Source organism: Grus americana, chromosome 1 (assembly GCF_028858705.1).
Source record: "Grus americana isolate bGruAme1 chromosome 1, bGruAme1.mat, whole genome shotgun sequence".
NCBI lineage: Eukaryota > Metazoa > Chordata > Aves > Gruiformes > Gruidae > Grus > Grus americana.
In genome coordinates, this window is record NC_072852.1 from 116,532,530 (window position 1) to 116,545,735 (window position 13,206).

The 13,206-nt window shown below is 41.0% G+C and overlaps 1 protein-coding gene across 5 annotated transcripts in view; it reads right to left on the reverse strand.

Moving 5' to 3' along the window:
- URB1 (URB1 ribosome biogenesis homolog) overlaps positions 1-13,206 on the reverse strand; it is a 54,367-nt gene that overhangs the window by 30,120 nt on the left and 11,041 nt on the right. For 4 of the 5 annotated variants that reach the window (XM_054813454.1, XM_054813450.1, XM_054813453.1 and 1 more), the window contains 9 exons: positions 12,834-12,964; positions 11,483-11,678; positions 10,049-10,186; positions 9,479-9,652; positions 8,871-9,021; positions 6,273-6,395; positions 5,411-5,523; positions 4,108-4,227; positions 616-732 (listed from right to left, as the gene is read on the reverse strand). In XM_054813454.1, coding sequence (XP_054669429.1) covers positions 616-732; positions 4,108-4,227; positions 5,411-5,523; positions 6,273-6,395; positions 8,871-9,021; positions 9,479-9,652; positions 10,049-10,186; positions 11,483-11,678; positions 12,834-12,964 — 1,263 coding nt within the window. Of the gene's footprint in view, positions 1-615; positions 733-4,107; positions 4,228-5,410; positions 5,524-6,272; positions 6,396-8,870; positions 9,022-9,478; positions 9,653-10,048; positions 10,187-11,482; positions 11,679-11,961; positions 12,027-12,833; positions 12,965-13,206 lie in introns of those variants that run through there. The other variant, XM_054813455.1, reaches the window with a different exon arrangement.

Below are 13,206 nucleotides of genomic sequence, written 5' to 3' on the forward strand. Positions count from 1 at the left end.
CGGGAACCATATCTTGTTATGAAAGACTATATGTCAAAAGTGGTTGGAAGCTGGGAAAGTTTTAGGAAGACAATTTCCATATACTTCTGCAGGAATCTGCCTATGGTTACCGCTGTACATGGGACACTGGGCCTGAAGGAAAAAGAAACGTCTGCTGCAATTTTGCACCTAAAGTGCTACCACAGAGTGAGTCCCTGGAGAAACCGCAATGAAGAGGAAGCACTGGGCATTTAACATCCTGAAAAGTAAACAGGAAATGCCAACTTTTCTTGTAAAAGATTATAATTTACTTAGGCCTGATAATTTTGGCATGTATTGCCACATAAAGAAAACAAGAGATAAGCGCTACCCCCACACATAACACTCTATCTTTCCATCAACAATACTGTAATAACAACTTATCTTTCTGGATGTAATTTTCCTCCAAATCATTCCACCATCCTCCCACCCAAGACAAGAAAGATGTCAGTTTTGTACAAAGAATTACAAACACTGCCTTTCTCAGAATTCATTCACTGATCTTTGAAAAGTTTCTCAACAATAGCAACAAAATAATTAGTTGCCATTAATGCTATTCTTGACATTGTTTATCCCACTAATTTGAACAGTTGTTACCCTTTCCAAAAATTGAATCACTGCTTCCTTTCTGTCTTCTTTTGTATTATCCAAGTGTTCCAGCCAAACTGAAAGTTCCTTCCACGTGTACTCAAACACTCCGCTGTCACGTAAAACCTGTCCAGAAAACCAAAGGGGGGTGTGTGTGTGTTAAAAAACAACCCCAAAACAAGCAACAACTAAAATACAAAACCCCCGAAAAAGCACAGATCTTTTTGTAGAGCAACTTCATGTTTTCTTCTTCTTGCGGGGGGGGGGGGGGGGGGGGGGGAGAAGAGTAAGTTGATGAAAAGAACTGTCTGTCATTCTCACCCCCTCAGTTCAAGAGGCCTGATTCCCACTCACCAGGGACATTCTAACTGCTTAATAGAGGATAAACCAATGCATTTTTTTTAAAACAAAATCTCCCAAGACTGTATCACCTGACCTCAGCGTAACTAGGGCCAAGGCCTAGTGTCTTCATCATGAGCGTTTTGCTTACTGCTCTCTCAGCAACAGCAGTAAGAGGTGAGGTATGACTATATTACAAGTGACAAATGAAACCCACTGAGCTCTGCCAGACACACACAGGTGCTGTAGGAAAAGGGCAAGAAGTGGTCCTGGGAAAGAGAAAGGAGGGCTTTAAGAATGACCAAAGTAAGAGGCAAAACATGGCTTACTCTCTCACAACTGGGAAAATCAGCTGAGAGCAACTTCCTTCTGCTCCTGTCTTCTCAGAGCCTCTCCTCTCACCTGCTGTCTGCAGCACAAACCCAGTACAACTCCATTTGGCTCTTGCCCTCACACTGACCATGCGTATGGGATGGATCCCGCCTGCACCCCGTTCAAGTACGCTGCCAACAGCTATTAGCTGGACTGGGCAGTGAGCACGTGGCAATCTCACTACAAATGTTCATAGCCATGCATTTGGAATACAAGACCTCTACAAGAACTCAGGGCGCAGGAATCTGCTTCAGCACATGCCGGGGCAGTATGCATGTTGTGCAATCCGCAGTGCTGCTCACTGCAGCAGCCTCTCTGCTGCTTCACTGCTCAAGGCCTATGGCGTGGGGACACAGAGGAAGAGAGCCGGCTGCAGCACAGAGCCATATCTGGGGCCAATCCCTCTCGCTGCTCCCAGCCTGCAAAAAAGCCTTCTATGTTGGACAGCTTCAGCGGAGCTAGTGTGTCCCCTGACCCATCACACGGCCTGAAACACAAGATGTGTTCCCTGCAACGGGGGCTACTGCAACGCTGTCTCACGCACTGGCAAGGAAGGTCCCCCCCAAGGCACAGGCGAAGGTAACAGCCAAAGTCTAGCAGGACTTTTGGTCCACTCATGTCAAGTTCTGACTGCTTGACAACAGAAGTCAGCACAAACCCTACTGAGGTCAAAGCTCTCTGTAGACAGAGCATTTGTTTCCTCCACCTTAGTAAACCTTATTCTTATAATTTCAGGGGAGCAGGCTATACTGCTTTAAGAGGGCTGTACATCTTTATGAACATACGATACCATTACAGCTAGGAAAAAAAGTGCCATACCCTTTTGGGGTTTTAAAAACTACTGATGTAATATAAAGGAAAACCACTGCTAAATTAAATCTAAATCAGGCTACTTGTGCTTAGAAGAGTTGGGCAGATGGGTAAACAGTCAAATAAACGAACAGTGGGTCGTGATCACAGTAATGTCCAGCGAGAAGCGTAGGCATACTCATGGTTGCTGTGGGTGGTGAGGTAGACAACAATTTTATCACAATCTTTGTCAAGCAATAGGCATTAACATATTTAGACATTTTTGCCCGCTTTCATGCTATCTAAATTCAGGCCCTTATCTGAGGTACCTAAATTAGGAACTTGGTGGCCCTATGCTCTGTCTGTGAAAGAAAGAAAGGATGAGGAGGGAGAAGAGGAGGAGGAGGAGGAGGAATGGCTGTCTGAAGGACAATCCAGATGACAGGCAATTTGAACTGTACAGTGGTAGAACCACCTGCCCCTCACTCAACAACAGAGGAAACCTTGACCAGCTTCCTAACTCTGGCACCTACACTAAATGACTGTAATTATACAGGATGAATCTGTGCCTTTGTTTCTCCCCACACACAAAACACAAAGGAAGCTATCACAGCTCATTTGTTCTACATTTACCCTGTGTACACCACCATCAGCTATAAAAATAACACCACTGCTTACACAAATCTGACAGGATAATTCATTTAAAGAAAGGGAAAAAAAGAAAAAAAAAAGGATTCGTTTTTAAATAATTAACTATTTTTGGCAGAGTCTTGAAATAGAAATACACTTGTAGCTCTCATGAAAACAGGCAGGAACAGAATGTGAAATCCAAAAACAGGCCTTCAGATTATATGGCACTGTGTTGAAAAATAAGCAAAACACATTCATTAATATCTATTCTTAGCAGCCTTTCTGCTGACATAACTGCCCTAAACTTCACTGCTCCTGTATTCAGAGAAAATGAAATGGATTGAATCTAAAATAGGAAACAAGAATGAGTCAGGCAGCCCACATCTCCACTCAGCAAAAGAGTCCAAATACACTAGAAAAACTGTACTGGGTAGCTTTTGATTGAGATATTCATTACTGTGAGACAAAGGTAACCTGCCTTTAATCCCTTGTAGGGATCAAGGGCAACTAAATCCTAATTAATTCACTGTAACTTTGGTGTAGTGGATTGGATATTACAATTGCACACTGTGAAGTTAAATGCAGAAATTAAATGCACAAAGCTGCATCCAAACTTGTATGCCACTATGGGACACTGCACAAGGAGCCGTGTTCAGGGCTTAGAATAGCTTTTTGGATTTTCTCTTGGGAGGGACAGCTGTTTGGTTGGGTTTGTTTTTAATGTACCTCCACTTAGATAATTAAAAGATGCCCAGTTTTAAAAAGATACTGAAACTGACAGCCGCTGGTGCACTCATGAGATATGTAGTTGATGAGCACTTCTGAAAAGTCAGATAACTTACTTAAATGTACAGAAGGGGATTTTAATTCATTTTTCACACAAAAGTACTCCTTGCATCAGAGACTGTATCAGACTGTAACAAACAGGACTATTTTGCAAACTAGCTAATGCTTTAGGAAGGCTAGAGTGATGAAGTACAGATTAAATAAATGACGATAAAAAAGAAAGATCAAAAATCATCTCTTCTTGATCAATGTCAAGACCTTTGCAGGTACAAACTACCTTGGTTTATTACAATATTGGAATTAATTCAGCCTGGGGGGGTTGGCAAACTTTAAAGACATTTTTCTTACCATTTCATCAACTGTCGTAGCAAATTCAGTTGATGGCATTTACTTTCATAGAATACTTAGCTAATAGGTAGTTATCTTACAGCAATCTCCAAGAACAGTCACAGAAAAAGGGAAAGAAAACCGTTGGCCACACAACTATGCAGTTAAGGTATCTGCCTTAAGAAGAATTTTAGAATACAGACATTTTAGACCAATGGGATATAGTGAATATCCTGATATCTCAGATCAAATGCTTACCTTGATGATCAGTTTTTTGGTTGAAATTTTCAGATGAGAATGGTTACTTGTAACAAACATTTTCATCAGTAAATAGAATACAGATTTTTCACCAGATACCTTCTCTGTCTCAGAGACATCCTAAAAGAAAAATATATTAAAATTCCTCTGGTACAGCAACACTGTACAGGATTATGTTACACTGAAGCAGACATGTAATAAAAGTGTATTATTTTATAGACCTGCCCAAAAATGCCAGGCAGATGAACCAGGAAGATAAGTACAATTTTTTTTGGAAAGTGGGAGGGAAGTAACAGAAACACCAACTAAGGGTCCAAGATAAAGCCACTTTCCTCCCCAAGCATCCATTCTACTATTTCTGTTATCCCCAGGAATTCAGATTTCCTACAAGTACTGTCTGAATAAGACATACAAACATTTAAGAGACTGATCCCCAAAGAACAGAAAAACAATGCAAATCACAGGGATGCTGAACACTATCTGAACATCAAATGACAATCCTTCTGCCACCTCCTCTGCTTTTCTCACTGACTGCATTTGATGTCTAACAACCGTAACCCTCTGTAAAGCTGCCAGATTTAGCTTTTACCTTTTCTGTTAAAACCTGTCTATACTAGAAGGGCAAAGCTACAAGAAAACGCTTTAGCTTCTTTGCCTGTTTCCAGGTTTTCCTTTGCTTGCTCTTAACTCTGCTCAGTTTTCCTTTATGGCCAACTGGAAAGGACAGAAAATCTCCTACAAAGAAGGGTCACAGTCACAACAGCTATGGGTCTCTCTGCCTCCCACCAAAGCTAGGCCCACTCTTCTCTCCAGACATGAAAAGCAGGCTCTCCACAGCTCTCTTACTTTACAAGCCTGCAGTAAAGAAGAGAGCAGGGACCCTGAAAGTTTCCAGTAATTATGGAGAGGAGGGACAGTCTTAACAAAAGCCAGAATCTTCCCTGGGAATGCGTGGGATGGCTCCCCTCAGCAGCTCATGTCCTTGGTTTGAAATCTCAGGCTTTCCAGACAAGTGGAAACCAGCAAGTTCTCACTCTTGCCTCTCTGCAAGGACAAGAAGAGCTGAAGAAACCTTGTCCAGCCCTTGTCAGGAGGCAAAAATTTCTGAAAAAAAACCCAAAACACCTTTTCAGCTCAGAAGGGACTCTTCACTCATGCTAAGACTGCAATTCCTACTGGTTTTACAAAAAGGCCCCCTCCTGAAATGACTGGACTGGGACTAGTTTAAAACTAGGCACTGCTGGATGTAGAGACTTGAGGACAACAGGCCAAAGAAACATAAATCTGCCTTGAAGTCTCTTACCTGTACTCTGAACCAGGCAAATTTATTTGCAGGAAGTTCCAAAGCCACTTTCAGTATATGGTACTGCAGAACAGGAGGGACCTCCTCTCGGAGGCCCTTTTCAGTGACGATACCTGAGGTTTGAAAGCAATACAAGCAACTTTATTTTGGTATCTCTTCCCGAGCTTTCAGGAACACTAATCATTTAAGGTTTCAAACCGCCACCACAAGATAGGCTGGCAATCCACAAGTTTTCATATCATGAGATCCCCAGACATGCTACAATCATGTTTGGCCAACCTAAGGCTGGAATTCTCCCCACATACTGCCAAACTATGATAAAATAATTCAAAACACAACAAATGGAAAATATACTTGAATGTTAAAATATTTTCCAGAAGAGACTGGTGAATTGGTATGTGCTTCTCCCCCACCCCAAACTTTCTGTGAACTATCCTGTTAAAAAAATAAATCTGTATCATTGTGGCTAATAAGAGTTTGGAAATAACTTACTTATGTTGGATTGTTGACCTAGGTCTACAAGAACCATACACCCAAATCTCATGAAGAGTTGGACATCAGTTTTCCTCAGAAACATTACAATTAAAACCCCATGAAGACCAAATTTTTGCAAGAATATGACACACAAAGAGGAAGACTGTAGCACAACCTATCACTTACAACACTTGAGTGTAGCAGAGCAGCTATGGAATTTAAGAAGGCAAAGTGCCAGAGCACCACAGATACAGCAACAATAAATGCCAACACAACGAAGAAGCTAAAAGGGATTACTTCTAGAAAACAGTTCTTTCTCTATCTACACAGAAAACATTCCTTTCTGCTGTGGACCTTGTAAATGGCCAGAGAAATACCCATCACATACCTTTTAGCAGCTTGCTAAAATCAAAGTTGCTCCGTGTTACCAAGTGGGGCACGACCTTCTGATACAGGCATATGACTTGAAGTAGTGCAGCTTTCAGAAACAGTGTCTCAGCGTCATCAGAACCTAAACAAAGTGTTTACATAATTAGTTTCTCCCTCCTTCATATCAAGAGAGCAGAGTGTAGCACCTGCATTATCCAACAGAAGAATTACTAACTATGTTTCTAACAGACTTGCCTATGAAATGATCAGTTATCCTCCTCACTAACAGGAAGAAACAGGAAAAAAAAAAACATGGAATCCCTAGTTTCCTTCCCCAGCATTCCTGTGTAAATACTTTTAAAACTAAATCAGCTTCTTCAGTGCTTAAACTGGTAGTTGCCATTTCTAATTTGATTCTAAAGTACTCATACATATAAAAGACAACCTCAACATTTTAACACTCACTGTAAGAATCCAATCCGTCCCACTGCTGTTCAACTTAAGGCTGAACAATAGAAAAAAGTGAAAAAAGGATGTGGTCATGCTGCTGGTTTCCAGGGACACTATTTTTACCTAATGCCAGGTAGGTTTGACTGGGTAAGTGCAGGGGACAGTACACTAATTTATTACTTCAGTTAAAGGTTTCTTTCTTTCCCTTCCCTCTTTCAAAATACTTTCTCAATGTGACCTCATGGCAAGAGGAAGACAACAAGCATCTGTATGAGAGAAACATCAACCCCAGTTAAGGCAGCCGTTTACTTCTTGGCGAAGGTATTTCAGCAGCTAAACATTCTTCTAGTTTATAACATGAGGACATATAAAAGCTACTTGCTATCCAGTCACTAATTAAAGGAAGCAAAATAAATGAAGGGGAGCCAAAACTTTTTTTAAACACCTACTTTTTTCCTGTTAACTGGGTGTCCCTCAGGGAGCTATGAAGAACTGGATGGATGCCATGCATAAACTTTGTCATTGTTTGCCTGAGTCTCAAATCCCATTAAAAAACAATTCTCTAGTAGCCACAGTGCAAATAAAGCTGTAAAAGGTGATCTGAAAGTAAGTGATACAGTATTATCACCCTGGTACGCAGAGAAACTACAGCTCCAGTACTTTAGAGATTAGCCGCTCCATTGGTTTCAGCGGGCACTCTACCAATAAAGAGCCTTGGAGTGTCAGTGTTGACAACTATTCTGCTGCCCAAAGCCACACACTGAAGGACATAAAGTGAAAAACTCTCTGCTCCAGGAAGTCTTGCTGTGGAATATGCCCTGTGAAGGGCATGAAACTAACTGTAGATTTATCTTCAGCCTGTAAGTAAAGCACTGCAGGCTGCTAGCCAAACTCCAGAGAGTACTAAAACTTCAAGTTCCCTGCAATGGGACTATGAAAGTACGTCCTTCAAGAGGGACACTGGTTTTGAGAACGGACAACTGAAGCCTTCACTCCAACCCTCTCTCCCTCTTCCAACACATGCATGTTTCTACTCCTGTGCTACAGCAACACAAGCGTTTGTATAGCCACAGTTACTAACTGCTTCAAAAAGATGATCTCATGGTAAAATAACTTGGCCAAACTGAAACCCCTCAAAAACCTATTTTTCAGGCATATCACAATTTACCCGCCTGTTTTATCATGTGGCTGCAAGATACACCTACTACCATAGGAGGGTCAAAGTCAGGAGGGTTAAGTTAAACAAGTGGAACTGCAGAGTCCTGCACTGGAGGAAAAACAACCCCATGTGCCAGTACATGCTGGGGGCCACCCAGCTGGAAAGCAGCTTGGCAGAAAAAGACCTAGGGGTCCTCACAGACACCAAACTGAATATGAGCCAGCGATGTGCCCTTGCTGCAGAGAAGGCTACCAGTATCCTGGGCTGCATTAGGCAAAGCATTGCCAGCAGGTCAAGGGAGGTGATCCTTCCCCTCTACTCAGCACTGGTGAGGCTGCACCTGAAGTACTGGGTCCAGTTACGGGCTCCCCAGTACAAAAGAGACATGGGTACACTGGAGAGATTTCAACAAAGGGTCATGAAGATGACCAAGGGACTGGAGCATCTCTCCTGTGAGGAAAGGCTGGGAGAGCTGGGACTGTTCAGCCTGGCAAAGAGAAGGCTCGGGGAGATCACGTCAATGTATAGAAATACCTGAATGAAGGGTGCACAGAGGACAGAGCCAGGCTCTGCTCAGTGGTACCCAGTGGCAGGCCCAGAGGCAATGGGCACAAACTGGAACACAGGAGGTTCCCTCTGAACATCAGGAAACACTTTTTCACTGTGAGGGTGGCCAAGCACTGGCACAGGTTGCCCAGAGAGGTTGGACAACCTGATCTCCAGAAGTCCCTTCCAGCCTCAACTATTCTGTGATTGTATGACAGCAGAAAGTCAAATTGCTTGACCTCCTAGTAGCAATGGTAGCCTATTTGTCAAACTGTGTTCTTAGGCAATTCTGATGCTGGTCAGAATTAAACTGCCCGAAGAACTGAACAAAGCAAAGATGAAAAGTAAAAGCAGAAGTGACATCTGGACTCTGCTGAAGTTAACTCCCTTGCATGGGATAAGGATTTCACAACACCCATACACATACATGTAAGAAGGGGTAACTCCACCTGCTTTGCCTACCATGCTGTTCAGCAACTTCTGCTGTCTCAGTCATTGCCTTCACAGTGGAGGTATCACCTTCCCTCTTCTCCTCTTGGCCATCATGGTGTTCTCTCCCTTGCTTCAGAAGGGACTGCCAGACAGCCACTATATTGTTCATGTCTGGTAAAAGCTGAAAGAAAAAGAGTAAATTGCAATAGCTCTCCTGTGTGAGACAAAGCTACTGTGATAAAAATATTCACAACCAACCAACACGAGGATTTGCTGCTCTTCACAGAGGTTGGAACTGATCTTGTATGCAATCAGGTAAAGATCTGAAATCAAGTAGCATACTTTCACTTCTGCGGAACATAAATACTGGAAAGAACACTGTATTGAAGAATTTTCCCGTAACAAATTTACATTGGTTTGTCTCCCAACAAAATTTTATTTGCATTTTCATCAGCCAGCTTTGTTATGAAGTGTAGTCTACCACCACACCACTTATTAACACCTTTAAACCCACGGCCTTCCCCTCCCACTGCTCAAAGACACTATCTTCTGGCTCGCAGGCTGCAATCACTTGGGGAGGAAGTGCAGAGGAGTAGTTAACTGCTGCAAAATGACTCAATTTTCTTTTTATTTTGTACCTTGCTGATGGCTTCTCTGTACAGCTGTACAAACTCCTGCATCATGGACAGTGTGTAGATTTCTGACTTTTGCCAAATTTCTTCATTCAAACAGTACTCAATATTCTTCAAGGCTCTTCTCAGAACCACTGACACAAGTGACAGTATGCTGTGCTTCACTGCTGTGCTGGCCAACTACAAGAAGGAAGTTGAATTAATGATGTCGCTGCTTTGTCTTATGCTTTGCATATAATCTGTACTCTTAATATGTGTTAGAATTTGTTAACTAATTATTATTAATTAACCTTGGCTTGTAAGAAAGAATCTGTAGGTATTCAGATTCCCAGCCTAAAACACTAGTGAGCATTGACAGAATTGGTGCTTGTGAATGGCTCTTGGAATCAGTATCAATGGGTTTTAATTAATTTTCCAGTGCTTCCCCAAGCCAGCTACATGCTGGGACAGACAAGATAAAACATATGTAATTAACCAACTTAAGAATTAACCAACTTCTTGGATGATCACACACTTAAATCAAACAGTATTAACAAGGACAGAAAAACCCACTGAAATACTACAGACTGCTCTTACATTTAGTCCTTGGGTGAACATTATTTTATTGCACACTGCAGGGACTGTTGTTATCATCACCATAGAAAGCAACCTGGGAAGAGGAATAAACTCTGAAGTCTTAAAAGAATTGGAAATCTCTGGTTGAGCCTCATAGATCTGAAATACAAATAACAATTTAATCAACATTGATATAGCCCTGGAGATAACAGCTTCTTCTGGGAAACATTTTACAGAAGGGTTTTGACTTGTCAAAAGTAATGACAGCACTAAATATCAATTTTTATGCAGAAATGCTACAGAGCATCCCCCAGACTCCTACTCAAGTAGATGGAACATCTGTACGTAACCTGCACCACTGCTAAAGGCCACCCCTTTTCAACAAAGAGCCTACAGATTCTACTTGCTAAAGCAAGGAGTCAGGGAAACACTCAGGAAGGACAAAAGGTTTTTCTAGCTGAGCTTCCACATTGCTGCATCTCAAAACACCTATCACCAACATGATGTTTTCCATTGCTTCCATTCCTTCTTTCCTGGTTTAGTTAAATGTTTATACAGCCTCCTCCTCCGAGTATGGCTTTTTACCAAATGACCTTCCAACTCACTCACGTCTACACTTTTTAAAGCAGCTGTGGCTCTGAGCCATGGCTCATTTTCCTCAGTACCCACAGAAAGCACGATGCCTTCTTCCCCTCCTTCCATTTACCCTATTCGACATTTAACAGCATCCTGCCTGATGCTTCTTTCCTAACATATCTACAGTAAATTGATGGTGTTATTTCAGAACCATTAAGTCCTTCCTGTTTAGCTCACTTAAACCTCAGCCACCTAACTTCCCCACTGCTGGACTTGTTTGGTTTTAAAATTATTATTTATGAAATATTGTGCCTGTCTGCTTTTTAGTGATTTTAATAAACTCTAAAGCACTGTGCGTTTACAGCTGTGAGCACATCTTCAGACATGTGAGTTTCCTCTGATACAGAACAGCTGCTTCTGAAACAAAAACAAAAAAACCCACTCCCTGATCCTCAGCTTAGTTCTTTTGAAATCAATAAAGTCTTGTTCCTTGTCACTAGGAAGACCTCAGCTAAGATGATTAATTCTGAGTTAAGTTTATACATAACACAGCCACACCACAGGCTGGCTGGGCTCTGTACTGCACAGTACCCAAACTGTAACAAATTTTACAAAGGAGTGGCATTATAACATCTATCTGTAATAAAAGCAATCAAAGGCAGACTTACTCATCTACTGCCAAGTCCCTTTGGTTGGTAACTTTTCTGTAGGTCAGGAATGTTTGACTTTACCATCTTTCCTATTACAATTTTGTGTAATTCTCCACTACTGCTTAATAAAAACAACTTCAACTTTTGGAAGGGGGAAAGAAAAAAAAAAAAAGAGTACTGGGATTGCGTATTTCTATGGAGAGGTGGTGCATATCATTCACACTCTTACCTTTCTGAGTAACTTCATATTGTCCATCCAAGCTGACTTCAGTCTAGGAACAAAGGAATACTGGGCCTCCTTAAAGTATCTATTCAATAAATCTGGGCATACTTTAAGAATATTCACCATAAGATCAGCTACCATTTCATCTTCTGTTGCAGTTTTTAAACCAAGCAGAAAGCGCAGAAGCACCACATTTCCTCCCCTATTGAAGACAAAAGAATACTTTGAAAAAGAAATCTCTATTTCAATACTTTACATGTGATGCTAACGCTGCAACTCCTCTAACTGTTGCTGGGGTAAATTCCAGGCAAGACCTCTCACACTGCTGGCATAATTTCTGTGTTTATACTCAGAAAACTAAGAACTGAATTTACCTCCAGGTTTTCTGCATGACAAAGAGCAATTACTTTTAATTAAACCCACAATGTTTCAGAAATATTCTAACCAAACTTCACAAAGCTAAAAATGTAGAATTAAAATCTTACATTAAACTTGGAAGTATTTTCTGTGGTCTTTCAGTCTTCTTTTTGAAGTTTACTTGTGTATATCCCTAAACAAAGTGAGAATACTACAGATACCAGGCGAACACCAGCTAAAATTTTGCTCAAAGCAAGAAACAACCTGGTCTAGCACCACTCAGTATTAGTACCTGCTACTACAATCTAGTACCTTCTTTGCTGAGCTAATGTGAGAAAGCACAAACTATGAGAACCCCTCCATGGAATTACAAGAGTCTCAATTATTTTCTCTATCAGTTATAACCTCAGTGCACACATAGTTTAACTAGTTAGCAAATGGAAACTGTAGGGCAAATAGGTGCTTCCAGATTAGGTGTTGCAGGCCAAATTCTGGCACTACTGAAATAAATATTGATATTTTGCCAAAATCTGGGATAAACCACATCTGGTTCTACAAAATGTAAATTAGACTAGGTATTTTACTACCATCTGGTTTACACTGCAGCTCTGATGTTTTACTGGCACCTCAGAAAAAAAAAATTAAAAAAATCTATGCTCCAAAATCACAACTTAAAATAAAAGACTTGTTATCTAGTTATTCAAGGAGATGGTTCAGAGAAACACAACCATTGGCTTGCCTAAGCCTCTACAAACAGGGAGAGCACTCTCTAGTATGCAGAGGTATAAGGAGACCAATAGTTTCATCTTGGGAAGTTAAAACCAAAAAAACCAAAAAGACCCAACATATTTATTTCTTCTGCCACAGAAGAAAGAGAGATGGAAATAGAATTCAGTGAAGTTACTGGCAAAGGCCTAGAAGGGTGGACAAGGTGATTAGTGAGGTCTCTCTTGTTCCCAGCACAAAACACACAAACAATCTCAGCTCTCTGGTGACTTACTTGCCAGAAGTTCCAAGACTTGGGTCATAGAAAGTTATGCCATGTTTCAGAGAGCAGCAGAGGTCCATTAAGAAATTATGAACAAGCTCCCGTACCATCATTTTTCCCACCTCTTCAGAACCTTGAGTCACCTATAAAAATCAAAAAGGAATGAAAAAAGAATACGATTTTTGGTATCATAGAAGAAAATCTTACATCAATTTCAGTCTTCTCTAAATTTTATGAAGCTCCTTTTACAGAAATGCTAGAAGATAGTTTGGCTGTTGTTCAGATTAAGTAGTTTCCGTTTATGTATTAAACACATTAGATATTACACAACTTTTTGTTTCAAGGAAAGTAAACTTCCCAAATTTAGGTACATCTGTACTATTTA